The sequence below is a fragment of the Perognathus longimembris genome, chromosome 3 (assembly GCF_023159225.1).
Source record: "Perognathus longimembris pacificus isolate PPM17 chromosome 3, ASM2315922v1, whole genome shotgun sequence".
Taxonomy (NCBI): Eukaryota; Metazoa; Chordata; class Mammalia; order Rodentia; family Heteromyidae; genus Perognathus; species Perognathus longimembris.
In genome coordinates this window covers 119,180,441-119,201,724 of record NC_063163.1, presented here as the reverse complement: position 1 = coordinate 119,201,724, position 21,284 = coordinate 119,180,441, and the positions used below count along the sequence as shown (strand labels likewise).

The 21,284-nt window shown below is 55.9% G+C and overlaps 1 protein-coding gene across 1 annotated transcript; it reads right to left on the bottom strand.

Moving 5' to 3' along the window:
- Positions 1–8,345: 8,345 nt before the first annotated feature.
- LOC125347808 (vegetative cell wall protein gp1-like) lies at positions 8,346–20,681 on the bottom strand. The gene is made up of 8 exons (XM_048340762.1): positions 20,672–20,681; positions 20,234–20,313; positions 18,715–18,988; positions 18,500–18,604; positions 17,146–17,347; positions 16,414–16,516; positions 15,738–16,250; positions 8,346–8,924 (listed from the first exon to the last, which is right to left on the bottom strand). The coding sequence occupies exons 1-8, from the start codon at positions 20,679–20,681 to the stop codon at positions 8,346–8,348; spliced, it is 1,866 nt and encodes a 621-aa protein (XP_048196719.1).
- Positions 20,682–21,284: the final 603 nt, after the last annotated feature.

The following is a 21,284-nucleotide window of genomic DNA, read 5'->3' as shown; positions in this document are numbered from 1 at the left end:
GTTCAAACTCTTGAGTTTAAACTGTCCAAGATATTTAAGGTCTCACAAAGCCTCAACAAGCTGAAATCAGGTTCCTTTCAACAATGGAATATAAGTGAACACCACAACCATTTGTGTTTGGCAGCTTCCCCCTTTTGGGTAGACGATAGAAAACCCTGGGATGCTCTTACAAAGTAACCACACATGCCAGAGAATGCATTCCTGGCCATGCCCGCTTCAGCCACGCAAGCTGTCCACGCGCTGTGTGGAGCGGCACTGTGCGCTGACCAGCATGGTGCCCTGCTTGGGAATCTGTTAAGACACCACCTTCCTCCTGTGTCTTCACCGAGTGCTCATGCCCAGAGCTTGGCCATCATCTTGAATCTCTGAGTCTCACTCACTTTTGCCATCTGTAAAATGGAGAAAACAGCCAACTTTGCTGCCTAGTCAGCTATCCTTCTACTACATCAAAGGTAACTTGAACTGGGAGAAAAGTACCCCAGGAGCAAGGACGTTATTAGACGTATTCATCCATTTTTTTTCTCTTTTTGTATTTTCCAACAGTTTTGAAAAATGATTACATGAGTCTATGTAAAGAAAAAGATAATGTATTACAGAATTAAAACAACGTAACTGGACGAACACCAGAGAAGAGCAAACCTTAGCCAGATCTTAATTTCTCACATACTACTCGTATGCAGTCAAGTCTTAAAAAATCCAAATGGAACCTCCCCCACCCCCTCATGAACAACACCTCAATCAGGTGTTCCTGCATGTGTGTGAACACACACACACACACACGCGCGCGCGCATCACTCTGCTACACAAGTTAGTGAAGTAGGGATGCTGAATCTAACCAGCACTATCTTGGCCACATGGTGGATGACAGGGAATTGGGTTTAACTGGCGCCATCTTGTCTTCATGGTGGAGGCAGAGAAGTCCCACCTCCCAGGTGATGGGCATGCTTGAATTCCTAGAGGCAGGGAAGTCCCGCCTCCCAGGCGATGGGCGGACCTGAATTCCTAGAGGCAGGGGTGGGGACTTGCATAATAGGTTACTAGACCTTCCAGGCTTGGGTGGTGAACTCTCAAGCTCCCTGTGACCCTGCCCCCCGACCTGACCCTATTTAGGCTGGGACCAGCTTCAGGCCCCATTATACCTCCTGTCCTGCTCCATATCTCTGTGTCTCCTGGCTCTTTTCTGCAGTCACCATGGCGTCCCTCTTCAGCTTCTCCACTGAGCTGGTCTGGGTTGTTGGTATTGTTTGTCTGCGTTTTCTGTCCTCTCCGGCTCTCATGGCTCAGTTTCCTGACAGTGTTAAGTGTATTCACGGGCTGCCAATCTTTGGGACGAGAGTCCATCTGCACGCTGCCAGTGCTGTAATAAAGGCTCCAGATTCGATCTCTCTCTTCTCACCCTGTAATATCAGCACTGTGGTTCTGTACCCATGGGATAACGCAGCACCTGCCTGGTGTCCCTTTGCTCTCCATGGGCCTCCATCTTTGCTCGGTTCTTAGACAGGCCGTCCCTCCTCTGTAAGGGCCCTGCTCTCCATCCTCTGTGTTCTGTGTCTTCTGCCCCCACACTAGACCACATCCTTTGGTCTTCGCTCCTACATTCCCTTAAGAGCCTGTCTCTCTGACTCTCCAATCCTCCAACGCACTCTGCTCATCACTGTGAGATTAATCCCTCTCCACGGCTTCTTCCATTTTTAAGCAAGTACTGCTTACCATGGGCTGCACTTGGTTGTTGCGTAAGATCCTGAGAAAATGTTTTCTGAATGTGTCCAATAATTTATGCTCCACCTAAGTGTGCAGGTACTAAAGTCTACTTTGACCCTGCTGATTCCTTGATGATTCATAACCCTTTAAGGATTCCCCACAAATTATTGAACACAGGACACATGCAAATTAAGAAGTTCTAGAAGTCATGCCCCAGCATGCTGTAGAACACCAGCCTTTGGTACCATCCTCCTCTTTAGTCATCCTCCTGCTCAGAACACAAACTCTCCTGCCTGACTCTGCTTCTGTCGTTCTTCACTTTCTTGCAATGCCTTCCCTCATCCATTTATCCAACATCTATCCACCCTCTGAAGTCTAGTTCAAGGCCCGCTTCTCCTGCACAGACTCTGCAAATCCTACCATGCAAAAATGAATGCTTCCTGCTCTGTCCCCCTGCAGGTCTTACTGTTTGCAGAAAACAGTAGCACTCGGTGACATTTACCCATTTGCACATAGCTTACCAGGCCTTGATTGTACCTTGTCATACTTGTATCTTCTCTATTGAATTCTATTGTAAACTCTCTGGAAGATGAAACTAGGATTATCTGAATGCTGTATGCATGGATCATATACATGTTGAATTACCAACGGCCAATTCTGTGGTGTCATGTCTCTGTGTTATTATACATATCATTCCATTCACCTAGAATGCCCTCTCTCTAGCTCTTAGTATTCCCATCCGTCAGGCAAATTCTTACACATCTATAAGTAAACAAGCCATTTCTGATCTATCCCTCTTTTGAATCCACTGATTACCCAATACAGAGTACCTGTCTAGCTCCTAACTTCATGGCTCTTTTGTCTGTCTTATCTGGCCAAAGATTTCATCTTGTAAAAACATTAATAAGGGGCTGGGAGTGTGGCTTAGCGGTAGAGTGTTTGCCTCGCATGCTTGAAGCCCTGGGTTCGATTCCTCAGCGCCACATTTATAGAAAACGGCCGGAAGTGGCGCTGTGGCTCAAGAGGTAGAGTGCTAGCCTTGAGCAAAAAGAAGCCAGGGACAGTGCTCAGGCCCTGAGTCCAAGCCCCAGGACTGGCCAAAAAAATTTAAAACCCACCAATAATAGCCTAAGAAACATTTAAATATTTTAAATATATTTTACGTTCTTCACAAGGTAAGCCACTGTCCTACCAAAATCATCTGTGACCGTTAGTAAACATGCCCATCACAAGCCCCATGTGGGTCTGCTATTTGCTCCCCTTCTTGCCCATGACGCCCACTGGAGGTTGCTATACAGCACCCACTACCACCTTGCACTGGCACTAGAGTTCTGTGGGCTTGTGTTTCTGAGGTCACCTCTCACATTTTTCTATTTACCAGGAGGGCCCCAGACATAGAAAGAGGTTAAGTGAATTCACGGATAAGACACACCCATGATACACTGCGGGCCCTGCACTGATGCTCATAGCGTGTGTTCTTTCAGCACCTTAATTGATATTTAAAAAGTGAAAAGGTAAAGTGAAGATGTTTGGTGATCATAAATCAAATTCTGAGAAACTGTGAAGATTGAAAGAGACGGCCCACTGGTTAAGTTGGCATTTTTCAAATCAAACTGCCTTCACACAAATTTCAACTGCAGTCTTCCCAGTTGTACACTCTTGACCACCTCATCTTGCATCTCTAAAACTTACTTTCTTTATTAAGTGAAGAGAATAATCAAACCTAAGTTATAGCATGCTGATGACTCAAAAAAGATGGCAACCCCAAAGTTCTTGCTAAGTACTAGCACACACAAAGTCCCTGTAAGTAAATAAAGGCTATTGATAAGCATTGTATCGAAATGTCAGAAGTAGACAAGTGTTTTTACATTAAAAAAAAATCCAATTCTGGGCTGGGGATATGGCCTAGTGGCGAGAGAGCTTGCCTCGTATACATGAGGCCCTGGGTTCAATTCCCCAGCACCACATATACAGAAAACGGCCAGAAGGGGCGCTGTGGCTCAAGTGGCAGAGTGCTAGCCTTGAGCAAAAAGGAAGCCAGGGACAGCGCTCAGGCCCTGAGTCCAAGGCCCAGGACTGGCCAAAAAAAAAAAAAAAAAAATCCAATTGTGAGCCAGGTGCCAGTGGCTCACACCCCTGTTGTCCTAGCTGCATGAGAAGCGAGATCGGGAGGATGAAGATCCCATCTCCCCTGAGAAGGCTTGGTGCGGTGGATCATACTTGCCATCCCAGCTACAGCAGCAAAGAGAAACTAGGAAGGTCCTGGTCCAGGCAAGCCAAGCACAAAGCAAGGACTTGTCTCAAAAATATACTAGAGAAAAAAAGGATGAGAGGCATGACGGTGGTAGAGAGCCTGCCGAGCAACCATGAGGCCCCTTGAGTTCGAATCCCAAGTGCCACTGAAAGGAAGACATCAAACGCAGAAAACTACTTAACGCAAACCTTACATTATCTCACAGAACCCTTAACTATGTCGCTAAGCAACCGAGTTAGGATGAGAAAGAGGTGATTCCTAGAGGCTAACGTGGGTTCATGATTACTAAACCAACCCCCCGATCTCATTTCCTATTTGGGAAGGATTGTTAAATAGGTACATTAATATATCATGCATCTTCATCTTTTTTTGTTAGGTTCTATCCTCTTTGCTGGCTTCTCTAGAAGAAATGTAGACAACATGAGAATTGCCTTATCTGATTTGGTTATTCGTACCTTACTTTCTACCATGGCATGCATCTATGGTCCTGAGACCAGGTCTACCCTCCTGTGATTTAAAAAAAAAAAAAAAAAGAGGCTGGGGATGTGGCCTAGTGGCAAGAGTGCTCGCCTCCTATACATGAGGCCCTGGGTTCAATTCCCCAGCACCACATATATAGAAAATGGCCAGAAGGGGCGCTGTAGCTTAGGTGGCAGAGTGCTAGCCTTGAGCAAAAGGAAGTCAGGGATGGTGCTCAGCCCTGAGTCCAAGCCCCAGGACTGGCAAAATTCAATAAATAAATCATACATTGAAAGCTCTTATTACCACCTTTGACATGGTTTGTGAGATCAATAAATTATCCTTAAAAAATGAAACTATTGTTTTCAGACATTGCAGAGCAAGCAGAATTGACCCGTAAGGCCTAAGAAAGAAGATGATACACAGTCAGCCCTACAGCTGGCTGTAATGCTGCCCAAAAGTATGGACAAGGCCACGAAACAGGGGAGGCAACCCCCGCAAAGAACAGGAATCTCTGGAAACTGACAAGGCAGAAACCAACATTTGAGCAGGCTGGAGCAGCTAGGGAGAGAACACCACAGGAAAGGAATCTACCCAAGAAGGGACTCCAGAAATACTTGGGAGTAAGTACAAAGTGTTTGTGAGGCTGCACACTAACAACGGCAAAGGAAAAGAATTCCTTGGGAGAAATTAGAGAAGACTCAAGCAAATGCCAAGACACGCCATGTTTATGGATTAGAAGAAGACTAAATCGTTGTTACGGTATCAGCTTTCTCCCAGGTCAATCCCCCAGAGTTAATGTAATTTGATTCAAAATTTTAAACGATCTTGGTAGAATTTGGCAAACGAATTCTAATATCCACACAGAAATACAAAAAATCGGCTCCTCGTGTGTGTGTGTGTGTGTGTGTGTGTGTGTGTGTGTGTGTGTGTAGTATGATTCTGGATAAAGAACCAACCTGGAGGATGATGCTATCTCAAAGGCACTGTGACCCTCAGTGTGGAATTGCTGCAAGTACTAGGCCACAAACCAAGAAAAAGCGCAGTGACCTCATACGTACAATATTTGGTCTCAATTCAAACAGTTGAAGTTACAAGATAATATTGAAAACTAGTCGTTTCAAAAATTCATGTTGGAATCTCTGGATCTTTGTGGGGAAATCATGAACCTTGATTTTTCACATAGGGAAGGTAACTCAAAATAGGTCATTAAATTTCAGCTTAAAAGTGCTTGGCAGGTGCTGGTGGTTCATGCCTGTAATCTTAGCTAGTCAGGAGGCTGAAATCTGAGGATCAAGGTTTGAAGCCAATTTGGGCAAGGAGAGTCCATGAGACACTTATCTCCAGTAAAGCACTCAGAAAAAGCCAGCGGTAGAGCTGTGGCTCAAGTGGTAGAGCACTAGCCTTGAGCAAAGAAGTTCAGAGACATCACCCAGGCCATGAGTTTAAGCTCACCAGTTAAAAAAATAAATTTACAAATGCAACTTCAAATGATAGGAAAGAATAATTTCTATCAGTCTTGGAGCAAAAAAATGACTTCTTACTGCAAAGAAAACATTAGTCAGAAACTGAAAGAGGGAGAGTTAAACTCCACTCTTTAAAAGATACTATACATAAAGTAGGAAGAAAAGTTGAAAATTGGACGTGGAGGAGACAAAAAAATTTCAGGAAAAATATATCCAAAATAGAGCAAACAAATAAAAACAAACCTTTGTCATCTTGGCAATATTTTGTATATTTTGGGGCTTTTTTAAAAGAATATATTGAGAGAGACTCAGCAAACTTTCACTGTCATTTTTTATTACCGATTTATCAAAAAGCCATCTATCAAGAGACTATAAATCTCTTCAGTCTACTCAAAGAGGTCTATCAAAATTCTCCAGGAAAAAAAAAATCTCCCTTCTAGATTCTTACATATTTTAAAAAGTCTACCTCCTAACTCCCCTCATTTGTTGCTGAGCAGATGATAATTACAGGAAGGAGGGTAAGAACTCTGTGGATGGACGCTATGAGACCGTATCATTTAGCTGTAACTTGGTGACTGGCTGGGATAGCAAGTTGTAAGTTCTAGGTGGGTCTGAACTATATAGTGAGCTGAGGTGGTTTTACTATGAGGGCAGCTTGTTCCCAGTTGATCTGGGATGATACGTTGCGCGGAAATGACAGCACTGCCTCTTGACCTGCAATAAATGTTGAAAGTATACTTAAAAAAAAAAAAACTTCTGTAAGTATCTGATGTAGACAATATTTACTTATTATCTCAAAAATGATACCTAAATAAGAAGAGAGCCTGGAAATAGTTGAGGTAGGGGTGGGGTGGGCACGAGATCAGAAAGGGGCTGGGAGTCTGTGCTAAAGAAACGAATTGTATTCTAGGGGAAATTGAAAGTCATTGAAGACTTAAGAAAAAGACGCTCCTTTACAAATTAAAAAGATTCGAGGAGGCACTCGCGGCACAAATGCAGGTGCTGAATGGCAAGAATACACATCCAAGGAGCCTCACCTCTTTAGTAATCACAGAAGTAGAAGTTAATTGCACTGTGAGATATACTAAAGACAATTCCAAGTGTTGACAAGTACAGAGAACCACCAGAACTCCCGGTCACTGCTGGGGTGAAGGTAAAACTGGACAAGTGCCTAGAAAACTACTGGATGAGTTTCTAATCGTGCCATTTGTGTCCTTACACAGAGACCTAGCAATTCCACCCACTGGTATTTACCCAAGAGAAGTAAAATATACATCTTCACAAAGACGCACACACAAATACCTGAGACAGATTAAACTAGAGGATGCCATCGCGGCACAAAACCAGACATAACCCAAACATCCATCAAGAGTGAATGAATAAACATGCTAGGAGAAATTCATACAGTGAAATACTTCTCAGCAACTAGAATGAACTGCTAATATATGTTTTGACATTTACCTCAGGAGTACATCTGAAACTTTATGCTGAGTAAAAATATCCTGATACAAATTATACTTATGGTATGATTCCACTTGCATGAAATTCTAGAACAGACAATATTATACTGGGTAAACACACACACACACACACACACAATGGAGTGACAGAAAGCTGACTTGTGGCTGCCTGGGTCCACTGAGGTACACTGAGGTAAAGATGGCATTTAATGGGGCACAGGAGGGAAACAGGAATGTTCTGGTGATGCTTGGTAGGGTGGGTGCATTGTCCAAGTTCATCCGATTCTACCCCAGCCGGCTCCATTGCAATGCATGTCATCTATATGTGAATCCTCTCCACCGTGTTGCTTCTAAATACTTGTAATTGCATAAATAAATCTGCTGGAAAGTGCAGGGCCTAGGAGAGAGCTTGGAGAATTTTAAGACTTCCTGGGGAAAGCAGACTCCATGAAGAACAAGAAGGAAGTTGTAGCAATGGGGAGGGAGGGGGGGAGGCCCTGACAAGTGTTATCCTCAAGAAGGCAAGGGAGAGCTCGCAGAAGGGTGTAACGGGGGAGTGGAGGACTTAACTGAGTACTTAGCTAACTGTGCCTGTCAGTACTTCCAATCCTCGCCCATCCTTGCTCCCTCCGTGGCTGGGCTGGAGGGGGTCACCCCGTTCTACGCCCTGCAGGCCCACTCCCCTCCGGGCTAAGTGACCCCAGGTCTCAGGCCCCTGGGGTGGGATGTCTGTGGGGGAGAGCTCGAGTGTTTGGCCCTGGCGGGGGGGGGGGGGGGGGGGCGGTCTCCTCGGGCCCGCCTGCCAGTGGACCCCCTTGGGCAAGCAAGTCTCTAGGCCTGGGGCGTCTTTGCTCCTGAGAGCCTGGGGCAGTGCCCTCGCCCCCCACCTCCGTCCCTCCCGCCCCCCCCCAACAGCTGGTGGCACAGCTGGGGCAGGAGGAATGCCCGCGCGTCCTGGAGGGGGGGGCAGAGGGCGAGCGCAGCCCCAGTCCACCCCGGCGCCCCTCACCCCGGCTGCCAGGCAGCGGGGCAGTGCGGGGCGGCGGAAGCCCCTGGGAGCCCGGCACCCGCACCGCGGGAACACCGCGGGGGACGCCCGGGCCTTTCCCTGGCCCCCGCGCGCCCCCAGCCAAGCAAGGGTGCAGGGTGCGTGGGGGCGAGCGCGGGGCCGGCTGGGCACTGGGCAGGCTCGGGGTCGGGGCACTGGGCGTGTTTGGGGGGCTCGGGGTCGGGGCACTGGGCGTGTTTGGGGGGCTCGGGGTCGGGGCACTGGGCGTGTTTGGGGGGCTCAGGGTCCGGGCAGTGGTTGTATTTGGGGGGCTCGGGGTCAGGGCAGTGGGCGTGTTTGCGGGGCTCGGGGTCCGGGCAGTGGTTGTATTTGGGGGGCTCGGGGTCGGGGCACTGGGCGTGTTTGGGGGGCTCGGGGTCCGGGCAGTGGTTGTATTTGGGGGGCTCGGGGTGCGGGCAGTGGTTGTGTTTGGGGGGCTCGGGGTCCGGGCAGTGGTTGTATTTGGGGGGCTCGGGGTCAGGGCAGTGGTTGTGTTTGGGGGGCTCGGGGTACGGGCAGTGGGCATGTTTGCGGGGCTCGGGGTCCGGGCAGTGGTTGTGTTTGCGGGGCTCGGGGTCCGGGCACTGGGCGTGTTTGCGGGGCTCGGGGTCCTGGCAGTGGTTGTGTTTGGGGGCTCGGGGTCCGGGCAGTGGTTGTGTTTGGGGGGCTCGGGGCACTGGGCGTGTTTGGGGGGCTCGGGGTCCTGGCAGTGGGCGTGTTTGCGGGGCTCGGGGTCCGGGCAGTGGGCGTGTTTGGGGGGCTCGGGGTCCGGGCAGTGGGCGTGTTTGGGGGGCTCGGGGTCCGGGCAGTGGTTGTGTTTGGGGGCTCGGGGTCCGGGCAGTGGTTGTGTTTGCGGGGCTCGGGGTCCGGGCACTGGGCGTGTTTGGGGGGCTCGGGATCCGGGCAGTGGTTGTGTTTGGGGGCTCCAGGTTGGGGCATTGGTTGTGTTTGGGGACTCGGGGTCCGGGCACTGGGCGTGTTTGGGGGGGGCTCGGGGTCCGGGCAGTGGGCGTGTCTGGGGGGGCTCGGGCACCGGGCAGTGGTTGTGTTTGTGGGGCTCGGGGTCCGGGCAGTGGGCGTGTTTGGGGGGCTCGGGGTCCGGGCAGTGGTTGTGTTTGGGGGGCTCGGGGTCCGGGCAGTGGTTGTGTTTGGGGGGCTCGGGGTCCGGGCAGTGGTTGTGTTTGGGGGGCTCGGGGTCCGGGCAGTGGTTGTGTTTGGGGGCTCGGGGTCCGGGCAGTGGTCGTGTTTGGGGGCTCGGGATCCGGGCAGTGGTTGTGTTTGGGGGGGCTCGGGCACCGGCGCGCAGGGCGCACGTGACCCCCCCCCCCCCGCCGGCAGGTGCGGCCGCCCCGCCCCTCCCCTCCCCTCCCCTCCCCGGCGCCGGGCGCGCGGGGCTGCGGCTCTTTGTGTCTGGTCTCGGGCTCCCGTCTGCGCTAGACGGCGGGGGGGGGGGGGGGGGGCGGAAGCGACAAATCAGCGTCTGGGTCTCGAAAAAGCTGCCTGGGAGGAGGAGGAGGAGGAGTAGGGGGAGGAGGAGGGGGAGGAGGAGGAGGAGGAGGAGGAGGAGGAGGAGGATTTCATTAGGAGCGCGCGCGGGGCGCAGCCCCAGCCCGCCGGGCGGCGCCCCCTCCCCGCCCGCCCCTCCGCGCCCCCCCCCCGCGGGCCGCAGCTCCGCGCCCCCGCTCCTCCCACCCCTCCCCAGGCATCTGGAACCGGTTGTCCGGCCTCCCCAGCGGCGCCCCGCCCCTGGGGCGGACGCCCCGCGCGGACCCCTTAGGAGACCGCGCGCCTTAGTAGCGGCCCACGGGGGCGTGGGGGGCGCGGGCAGCGGGGACCCCGGGAAGGAGGGCGCGGGGGGGGGGGAGGCAAGGAGACCAGAGGGGGTTGCGGGGGACGGGGAGGGCTGGGGGGGGCAGGGGGACCAGAGGGGGGTGCGGGGGACGGGGAGGGCTGGGGGGGGCAGGGGGACCAGAGGGGGGTGCGGGGGACGGGGAGGGCGCGGGGGGGGGCAGGGAGACCAGAGGGGGGTGCGGGGGACGGGGAGGGCTGGGGGGGGCAGGGGGACCAGAGGGGGGTGCGGGGGACGGGGAGGGCTGGGGGGGCAGGGGGCGTCCTGGGTGGTTTGGACGTCTGGGCTGTCCTCAGCCTGTGTTCTACCCGCAAATATTCTCCGTCCAAGCGCCCTGGGGAGGAGGGTGGGGAGGAGGAGGGCAGGGAGGATGAGGAGGGTGGGGAGGGAGGGTGAAGAGGGCAGGGGAGGAGGGGGGAGGAGGAGGGGAGGGAGGAGGAGGGCAAGGGAGGAGGGGGAGGGGGAGGAGGAGGGCAGGGAGGACGGAGGAGGAGGGCAGGGGAGGAGGAGGGGAGGGTGGGGAGGAGGAGGGTGAGGAGGGGAGGGTGGGGAGGAGGAGGGCGGGGAGGAGGGAGAAGGAGGAGGGTGGGGAGGAGGAGGGGGAGGAGGGGAGGGTGGGGAGGAGGAGGGCGGGGAGGAGGGAGGAGGAGGAGGGTAGGTGAGGAGGAAGGTGAGGAGGGAAGGGTGGGGAGGAGGAGGGCAGGGAGGAGGAGGAGGGGAGGGTGGGGAGGAGGAGGGCAGGGAGGAGGAGGGAAGGGGAGGAGGGTGGGGAGGAGCCCCGGGAGCAATGCGCCTGGCCCGCGTCCCCCGCGGGTCGGGTCTCCTTTCCCCTGGCCCCGCGTGCGGGCCGTGTGAGCCACGCGCGCGCGGGGAAGACCTGCGGGCCCCCCCCACCCCCCCCCACCCCATCGAGGACGGGGCGGCGCCGCCGCGGGCACCGGGGCTGAGTCCCCGCGCGGAGGGCGAGGGAGCGGCGGCCCGGGAGGTCACCCTCCCCGAGGTCACCATCCGGGTGTCCCGGGCGGGAGGTCACCGCCGGGAGTCGCCGGCGGGAGGCGGGGCGCCGGCTTGTTGCTAGGTCATGAATGGAGAGGAGGAGCCTCATTGGCCGCCGGGGCCTCGCGGCAGCCAATCAGAGTGCAGAGGGTGGGGGGCGGCCCCCCAAAAAAGAAAGGGGGAAGAAAAGGGGAAGGAAGGCAGGCAGGGGGGGCGGGCTGCACCCCCGCATGCGGGCGGGACGCGCGTGGGGTCCGGCCTCCGGGGCCGGCCGCCTCTCCTCCGCCTCCCGGGCGCGCCGAGCCCCCGGCCGGGGCAGCCCAGCCCGGGGCGGGGTCCCCAGGCTTCCCGGCGGCGGCCCCCTGGGGTGGGGGGGCGGTCACGGCGCGGACCACGGCCGGGGCGGGGCGGGGGAGGGTGGGGGGGCGGGGGGCGGGCACCCTTTACTTTTGATGAACCCCAAGCGCCTTTTGCAATGCAAGTGACGGGGCCTCTGCGCCCCGTGGGGTGGGGGGGTGGCCGGCGTGGGGTGAGGTGGGGAGGGCGCCCGACTACCCTCCCCTCCCCCCCTCCCGCTGCCCGGGCTTCTCCCGGTCACATGGAGCACGGAAACCCTGATTCTGAAAACGTCCAGAGAGAGCATCACCCACCCACCCACCCACCCACCCACCGGGGTTTGGGGGTTTGCACTCCCTGCCCGCAGTGTAAGCGGTTCCCAGGGTCAGTGGTACCCAGCCACCTTCCAGAAAGTCCCCCCCCCCCCCCCCCAGCAAACCTGGGCCAGGAGGGAAGTCGTGGCCCCGCAGGGCCCTTTCTTTTCCTGCCTGGACTCAGCAGACCCGACAGCCCACCATCCATCTCGTGTCGCCTGGGGCTGTAACCCCACACCTTTTCTCTAATAAATAGGCGAGGCTTAAGCAGAGTGACTGGAAACACACACAGTAAATGGACTTGCACTGGGTTCTGGACCTGGCTGGTTCATTGACACCCTGGAGGGGGCTCAACTTTTGCCAGATTCCTGACTTCAGAGATTTTTGTGGCTGGATTCCAGCAACATAAAAGGATTTCTCCTTGTAATCGGAGCACTTCCTAAAACCGCAGGCAGCTCCAATCGATTACGTCTCTGCAGGACAAAAAAAGATTTTAGGAGACTCAAAAAGACCAGGAGGGGGTGTGTGTGTGTGCGTGTGTGTGTATTTCTGTTTTGTTGTTTTTTACCACAAGTCTTTTGGGAACCATCTCAAGAATTGATCTGATTATTGATTTTTTTCTTGCTGGTTTCTGGGACTGCTCAGGTTGTTGAAGATTTGGGGTGTGGTCAGGAAATGGAAACATTAAATATTTTTATGAAAGACGGTTTTCAAATAAGCCTCTCCTTTTCCTTTTAGCCAAATAAGCGCCGGGATCTGCTCCTGTCCGCCCCTCAGCTCTGATAGAAAACACAGCTCCAAGCGCAGACCCTAATTGCTCCCTTCAGGTGACAGGTACACGGGTGTCGAAGTTCAAAGCCAAAGTCCTGGCTGAATAAGTCTGATGTCAGGCAGCCAGCATTTCAAAATAAAAGCTCTGTGCCCGAGCTACTGCAAGGAGACACTCTCCCTGCCGTCTCCCCGTGGGAATCCTAGGTGAAGCATCCCGTCCCGGGTCGCAGGTCAACACGGGGAGACAGGGTCGGTTCTGCTCAGGGTGGGGAGGCTCTGGGGACTGCGGCCAGGCTGTAAAACACGCAAGAACCGCGCCGCAGGCAGCCATCCTGCACTGAGAAAGGAGGGGACTAGCAAGGAAACACAAAGATGCCAGGAAAGAGGAAGGAAGGTGTAGAGAAAGGGGGCTTCTACCACATTCCCATTACACACACGCGCGCACACACACACGCGCGCGTCTCCATATGTATATTTCAATGTGTTACTTAACGGGGGATCTTTTATATTTACTGCATGAAATGGATGAAAAGACTCCTGAGAGCCGAGCTGTCCTTTTCTTCATGGCAGTACATACACAAGGCCGACTGAACAGTCAACACGCAGCAAACTTGTGTCATCGAAACCACACGCGCTGCATTCAAAGCCAGTCTCCAAGTATCAAAGTCTTCAAATACTCAGCTTTTGGTTTATTAACTAAAAACAAAAAGAAAGCAAGAAAGCAACATTGCCACTGCTTGGCACAAAGTCCTGACCGAACCCTCCAGAGTTTAAAGATCCGCTCAGTCATCGCCACTGCGGCTGGGTCAGGGCCCAGAGGGGACCCCACGCTGACCAGGAAAGGACCCTCCTTCCTGCCAGCTGCCGGCTCCAGAACGGGGGTGCACTTGCATCGCTGCTGCACGAAGCACAAGCTGATCATGTTTTCTTGCAAGGGAAGAAAATTAGATTGATCCAATACAAGCTATGGCCGTTCATCATGACTTAGGAAGATGAAAAAATATTGACTTGCTCTAAATAACGTGTTACTGTTGTCTCCAAGCAGCCAGTGTGTGTGTGTGCGCGTGTGTGTGTGTGCGCGTGTGCTGACACGGGGCCTGCTTTCTCACTTAGCTCCAGTCTGGTGCTCTACTGCTTGAGCCACACCACCATAGTGCTTAATTGGAGGTCGGGGCGTCACAGACTTTTCTGCCAGGCTGGCTTTGAACCTCAACCCTCAGCTCTTGGTCTCCTGAGTAACTAGGATTCCAGACAGGAGCCACCAGTGGTTGGCGGAGGTGGCAGTTCGTTTTAGAAATAGAATTCTCTTGTTGTGATTGAGGAGCTGCCAGGCACAGGCTGACCTGTGATGCCTTTGTCAAATCTTTGCAGGGAGGGGATCGCAGCGAAGAGACGGAAGGGCTGAGCGTGGCTGTCCAAGCGCGTCAAGGCCCCTCGCCAGAGTCAACCTGTGTGGTAACATAGGCATTTTTTTCAGTCTGGAAAACTCCTAGCAGCACCTACAGTAACAAGAAAATAATGAAGCCCACTGACTTCTCTGAAAAGAAGGTGATTAATTAAAGTAATTAGGCTGCACTGAATTATTGAAAGTGAAGTCTTATGCAGGGACCAACAAAAAAAAAAGGCAGAACATTTTTGCAGCTAAAAAAATTAAAGCCATATTCTGGTTCATTAGCGGAGAGGGGAACTCACACGTTTTGGCCTACCATCTTAGTCACGGTGTGCAAGTGTCTAATACTTCACACCTTTGTAATGGCTCTTGTGAAAAAAAGAATACGAATCAAAGAGGGGAAACAAAAACCTGACCAATTATTTTATTGCTCGTAGAAAGGAGATCTCTATATACTTTTTTCTTTTTGGAGGAGGGATGGCAAGAAGCCTTTTGGGGTTGGCTTGGAAAGTCTTCCCAGGCTTCGAATGGCGCCGTGTCAGCTCATGGCTAGTCAGGCTGGGAAGTGTACAAGGCAGAGACATCTCCTGACACGTGTGTTCGCCACGGTGACTTCAAAGCCCGGGTGTCTCTCCTTTCCACGGAAGCAGACGCGACTCTGCGGCCCGACTTTAGTATCCATCCCTCATTCTTGTGTCCCCTCTCTCCTCGTCTGTGAGGTCCGTGTCAATCGGGCAAACCCCACTACTCCTTCTGCACCCCCAGTTGACTCACCCCTGACTGGATCCCCCCCTTATTCCCCTGATGGGCCATAGATTCAGCAAGATGGAGAACCCAGCTGCTTCTCATCTCTCAGGTCTCCATGTTTGGCCACGTGGGACTTCTGCCTGCAGAAGACAGGCTCAGGAGAATGTGCCAGGCGCGATGGAGCCCCCCCCCACATACCAGGTGAATGAATGAGCTTGAGTCCCAGTTGAGACAAGAGACTATGGAGGTGCTTCACTGAGTCAATGCAGGTGAAGCACTTAGTCCTGGGCCTCCTGCGGCCTCCCCACGACTGCCTTTTGTGTTGTTATCCTTATCCTGGCTCTGCCCTAAAGCAAAACGACTTTTATTGTATTTTGTTGTTTTTTCACCAACCCCTCATTGATCAGAATGTGTAGCAAAACCTTCCAGGCATCCGGTTTGCCTTATAATGCCAAGATCCCCAAAGCTTTGTCTAGAATTCAACTCTGCCAGTCTTCCCAGCCCCTCAGTGTCCTCGGCCTCCCTCCCTCCCTCCTCCCTCCCTCCCTCCTCTCTCTCTCTGTCTCTCTCTCTGTCTCTCTCTCTCTCTCTCTCTCTCTCTCTCTCTCTCTCTGTGATAGTGCTTAGCATCATCTGCCTCATAGCATGGTGGAACAGGAACCGAGAGGAGAGACTCCATCTATCTTTCTATCCTCAAACCCCACCCGGCATGTCACGCCCCCCCCCCCCCATAGCTACAATTACAGCCCTGGGCCCTCTGCACTCAGCCCAAACCTACTCTGTTTCAGGAGTGCGTCTAAGTGTTTACGTTGCTCAAGACAGCCTCAAGGACTTTATTGTGACTTTTCACCCACAAGTCACACCCCATTGCCGCAAGACCCGTGCACAGTGTCGGGCCTGTGCTTAGGAAGGCTTCCCGGCTGATGAAGAGTCTTCCTCAGTTTACCAGAGCCTTCACGGTGAGAGACGGCAGGCCACTAGCGAAGGCTGCAGCAAGGCAGAATCCCGGGAGCTGCTTCTGACTCTGTGTGCCAGCAGGGTGCACTGAGAGGTTGGGGTGCAGGTGGGGTGCACTGAGAGGTTGGGGTGCAGGTGGGGTGCACTGAGAGGTTGGGGTGCAGGTGGGGTGCACTGAGAGGTTGGGGGTGCAGGTGGGGTGCACTGAGAGGTTGGGGGTGCAGGTGGGGTGCACTGAGAGGTTGGGGTGCAGGTGGGGTGCACTGAGAGGTTGGGGTGCAGGTGGGGTGCACTGAGAGGTTGGGGTGCAGGTGATGTGCACTGAGAGGTTGGGGTGCACTGAGGTTGGGGGTGCAGGTGGGGTGCACTGAGAGGTTGGGGGTGCAGGTGAGGTGCACTGAGAGGTTGGGGTGCAGGTGGGGTGCACTGAGAGGTTGGGGTGCACTGAGAGGTTGGGGTGCAGGTGGGGTGCACTGAGAGGTTGGGGTGCAGGTGGGGTACACTGAGAGGTTGGGGTGCAGGTGGGGTGCACTGAGAGGTTGGGGTGCAGGTGATGTGCACTGAGAGGTTGGGGTGCAGGTGATGTGCACTGAGAGGTTGGGGTGCACTGAGGTTGGGGGTACAGGTGGGGTGCACTGAGAGGTTGGGGTACAGGTGGGGCGCACTGAGAGGTTGGGGTGCACTGAGGTTGGGGGTGCAGATGGGTGCACTGAGAGGTTGGGGGTGCAGATGGGGTGCACTGAGAGGTTGGGGTGCAGGTGGGGCACACTGAGAGGTTGGGGTGCACTGAGGTTGGGGTGCAGATGGGGTGCACTGAGAGGTTGGGGTGCCGGCAGGTGCACTGTGGTGCCAGCAGATGGAATCCGTGCAGCTGGGAACGCTGTGCACTGTGCTCATGCTCTGTGTGAGACGCCTACACCCCAGGCCGCCAACCCTCAGAAGGAAAGGGGAGATAAAAGAAAAACCGCCAAGCCAGGTGCCACGGCTCGCGCCTGTAGCCCTGGCCCCTCAGGAGGCTGAGATCTGAGGATCGCGGTTCCAAGCCAGCCCGGGCAGGAAAGTCCGTAAGACTCTTACCTCCGATGATCGACCGGAGGGCCAGAAGTGGTGCTGTGGCTCGACGTGGTAGACAGAGCTGTAGCCTCGAACACAAACGCTCAGGGACAGCATCTAGGCTCTGAGTTCAAGCCCCACGGCCAACAAGAAAGCAAAGCAAAGCCCTGAGTGTCTCCAGCGAGACCCCGCTGAAGAACAGGCGTCACCTGGGCTGAGGTGAGCCATTAGAACTGGCGTCTACAGAGCTAGGGACGCAGACAACTGCCCTCACTCCAACCCGGAGAGCCCGGCCTGGCCGACGCTGCCACCGGCCCCCCACGTCTCTCTCCTGCCCGCCTCACCGTTTGCCCCTCTGCCCGCTCCTCTCCCACGCTCCCGATGCCAGCTCGCCCCGCGGGGCCTCGGGCTGCCGGGGCCCGCGGAGGTCCGTCGGCTCGGAAGCGCTCGGCGGGCAGGGCTGGGACTCACAGGGCCCGGAGCTGGCGGGCGCCGACCCAAGGGCGTCTGGGCCAGGAGAGCCGGGCTCCCTTAGCTCTGCGGAGCCTGGCGGAATCAGGCCCAGTAATTAAGAGGTGAGTGCCCGGGGCCGCTGGGCAGATGGCCGGCCTGGTGGTGTACGGGTTCCCCAGCCAAGTGCCCGACACTGCCGGGCTGGCCTCCTAACCGGGGCTCCGGACCCCGCCTCCTGCCGCGCCCCCCACCGCCCGCAGGAGCGCAGCACGGCCAGAGGGGCTCTGGCTCCCAGGGCTTCACTTTTCCACTCGGCCTTTGCTCCCCCTCACACACCCGTTCCTTGGACACAGGACGCGCACCGACGACCTACCCCGGCCATGCGGAGGGGGTAAGAAGCAACTCCCGTGTCGCACCGCGCGGCGGGAAGGCCGGAAAGCCGCACGCTCAACCTGTGTGGCGTGAACTTGACACCGCGGGCCACTGCGCTCTCACGTTAATACCGTTACCTCGGTGACTGCTCCGCCTCAGCCTCTTCCCCATCCGCCACCGGTGGGGCAGTTCCCGGCTCCATTTCCTGCCCCCCTTCCTCTGGATGACCCAACTCGATCGTGCACTGCCACGCCCAGCGCACGCCCCGGGCCAGCCTCGTGCCTTAGCTTTATTCCACGCGACAGAGCGCTCGAGCCGGCCCCCCGCCTTCCTACCGCTTTCTCCTCCTCCCGCCTGCTCCCGCCCCTGCCACCACATCATCTCGGCACAGAGCAAGGCACCCACTCAAGTGGGAAATCCGGGCACGCTCTTTGTTTCTGACCCTCCTTTCATGGCCTTTAGTCAATCAGCGAATGCATCCAAAATGAGATCCGGCCTCTCCTGCTTCTCCATGTGTCTTTGGCTCCAAGTCCATCAGTGACTGCGTATCCCCCGCCCTGGTTCCTCACATGTGCGGTGCTTTCCAGAGAAAGCCAGAGGGTTTGGAGACTCCGTCACAGGGCATTGGAGAGGGCAACTGTCAACAGACTCTAGGTGAAGAGCCCAGGCCAGTGGCTGCCCTGAATGACTGTTTATATCTGTTTAATCGTTTTAGATGTTAAGCTACTTAGGGACAGGGATCCTCCGTGTAATTATCTCCGTAGGGTGCCTGGCACAGTGCCTCACACAGCTAATCCCTTAATTAAGCCCTTTTCAATATCATAGGAAGAAGAAAATTAACCATTCACCCATAAGCGTTTATTGATCACCTACTAGGTGCAGAGCCGAGGCCACGGTCCTGCTGAACACAGCGATTGAGATGACACCAAAGGAGCCAGTCGGCCAACCGCACGAGGAGCGGGGGGCTCTCCGCCAGGTCTGGCATTCACAAGGACGGGGGGATGGAAGAAGACGGGGCAGGCTTGCTGAAAAATAAGGCCACCCGCCCGGCCAGCACGGAGGGGGTGGTAGGAGGGTTCGGGGCCAGCGTGGCCAGGAAGCGAAGAGGCGCAGGAGCAGCCCTGCGCCGACGCCCCCCAACCCGGCGGGGGCCGTCACGGGGCACGGGTCGCAGGCCGCGCGTCGCCCCGACCGCCCGATCGGGGCCGGGCATCGCCGTGCGTCGCCGCGCTCCCGCTGGGAGATGGAGGAGGAGTGGGCCTCCGCGGGGCCTCCAGGGCCGGCAGAGGGGCCGCGAGGGCCGGGTATGGCCGTGGCCGGGTCTGCGCGGTGACCGCCTTTGAGTGGCAGCGATAATCCTGCCTAGCACGGTCACAACAGAACCGGGGCAAACCCGGAGGCTCCGCACAGGCGTCTTCCTTCCTTCTTCAAGCCTCCCAGGGAAGGAGCCGCCACGAGCCCGTCGCACCGGGAGAAGCGGGAAGCCGTGCATGACAGGAAGAGGGGACCGGGGCTGCCGAGTTTCACCTCCGTCACACAGTCATCTACATTGCACCGACAAGTCACACAAGCCACATGAATACTCTCGATTCACTGGCACCGGCGTTCCGAAGCCATCACAAACAAAATGAAGGCTGGTAACCAAACGAGTGACAAAGGCCAGCTCGGAGGATGGGCCATTCGCACCAGCCACGAGTGCCCTGCCCGCCGCCCACCGGACATCCGGTGACACACTTGGAATCTGTGCAACGGTGAGCGGCGGAACTCTCCAGAGTCACAGTGACTCGAGACAGGGCCCTTGCAGGAAATCACTGCAGGAAAGTGGAGCCAAATCACAAGCTTGCCCATCACGTGTCGAGTGGGACCTACACACCCCTAGGTGAAGCGTGCTAGCCTCTCCTCCCAGCCGCTCTGCAGATGTTGCTGGGGGACACACCCCTAGGTGAAGCGTGCTAGCCTCTCCTCCCAGCCGCTCTGCAGGTGTTGCTGGGGGACACACCCCTAGGTGAAGCGTGCTAGCCTCTCCTCCCAGCCACTCTGCAGATGTTGCTGGGGCGTCTGCTGCGCTCGGCTGGGCCTTCACCCAGAGTTGAACAGTCCTCAACGGAGTTCTCTGTTTCAGAGCTGTCGCCGCTTGCTACCCAAGTCCAAGGATGACAAGTATCCCCGCAGAGGCTTCCGCTTCCTAGAGCCCCTCTGCCGTCTATCAGGAGCACAGCATGGTGCCAGGCTCCCACCACAACACGGAGGTGGCGAGGACGGTCTAGGATGTCCTAGACCGTGCGGAGCGCAGGACCGGTGTCCAGCTCAGGCTGGGCCATCCGTGAGCACCGCCCCACAGAGCCGCGGCCTCTGCCTGGGTTCAGCGGAGCCACCGTAGCCCTGTAGAAGGGCTGCGTCATGGGACCGGTCACCAGCTTTGTCCTCGCAGGGGCAGGATCCTGGGGCTTCCGGGTTGAGGAGGTGGGACAAAGAAATGACAAGCCCTTACCCCCATGGGTAAAGACCCTAGCCAGTCTAGCATGTCCCTAGCATGTCCCTTCTTGGAGCGTGGAATCCACCACCCAAGCCACTTCAAGTTGTCCTGCGTGGGATGTAAGCTCTCACCTGATCCACTATCGGCTTTTTCTTTTCTCCCGGACTCCCATCCGCCTTGGGGGAGTCACCGGGGGGACTGTTTCCCTCACCTTCAGAAAGAAGGATTGCCAGGACAAAACTCAGAGCCCAGCCAATCCCCCACCATCTGCTGCATGGCTGGACGGCTCGTTAGTGATCAGAGCCGGCCCCAGGGCTCCTGGCCCGAGCCCTTCGCGGCGTCTGCCCTGGGCTCTGGTGCTGGCACCGCTGTCTCTCGGCACACAGCGCCGCGGTGAACCGCCATGGCTCCGGGGACGGGTGGCGATGCCTTTCCTGGAGGATGGCAGGGCTTTGACTCGGTGGGAGCTCGCGGCCCTTTCCGTGGATTGGCCGGTGAGAAGGGCCACCTCTCGGGGCCAGGTCCTGCTCTGCCCTGTGCCCCAGGCCCACGCCAATGCATTTCCAAACCCGCTGCCATGTCGAGGGCAGCTGCGACCTCTCTCTGGGTCTCTGTGGCTCCAGCCGCCGGCGTTCCAGGCGGGGGAGCCAGCAAAGGCCCTTGCTGCGCGAGGGCTCACGGAGACACGCGGAGGTGGGCTTCCACCGCGGGGCCCTGCCGCCGGGTCACAGGGGCTGGTTCCTACGTTGGGTCTCAACTGTTCACTGTGCATCCATCTGCACGGGTTTCAACTTCCATGCAACCGCTGGCCACTCGTTATTCCAGTGAGCACGTACTGAATGCCTGGTGCTCAGTGCCAGAGACTCTCGGCTGCCTGAAGGTCCTGCCTTGCAGAAGCGCAAGGGAAATGGGCAAAATGATCATAGTAGAAAGTGCTAAGTCTATAGGTAAAAAAAAAAAACAACCCAAAAACGTACACCACGATTATTTGAGGACAAAGAGGAGGACACGCTCTGGTCTCCCTGCTGGTAACGCTGTGCTCACAGGGGTGTAGCTGGTGAGAGTCTCCAGGGCGCTGGGCCAGCAGCTGGGAGCGTCCCCTGCAGGCCTGAGCCCGGAAGTGGGGGGGGGGGAGCGAGCCAAGAGGAAGAAGGCGAAGAGCCCTTTGATCAGTGGTTGCTT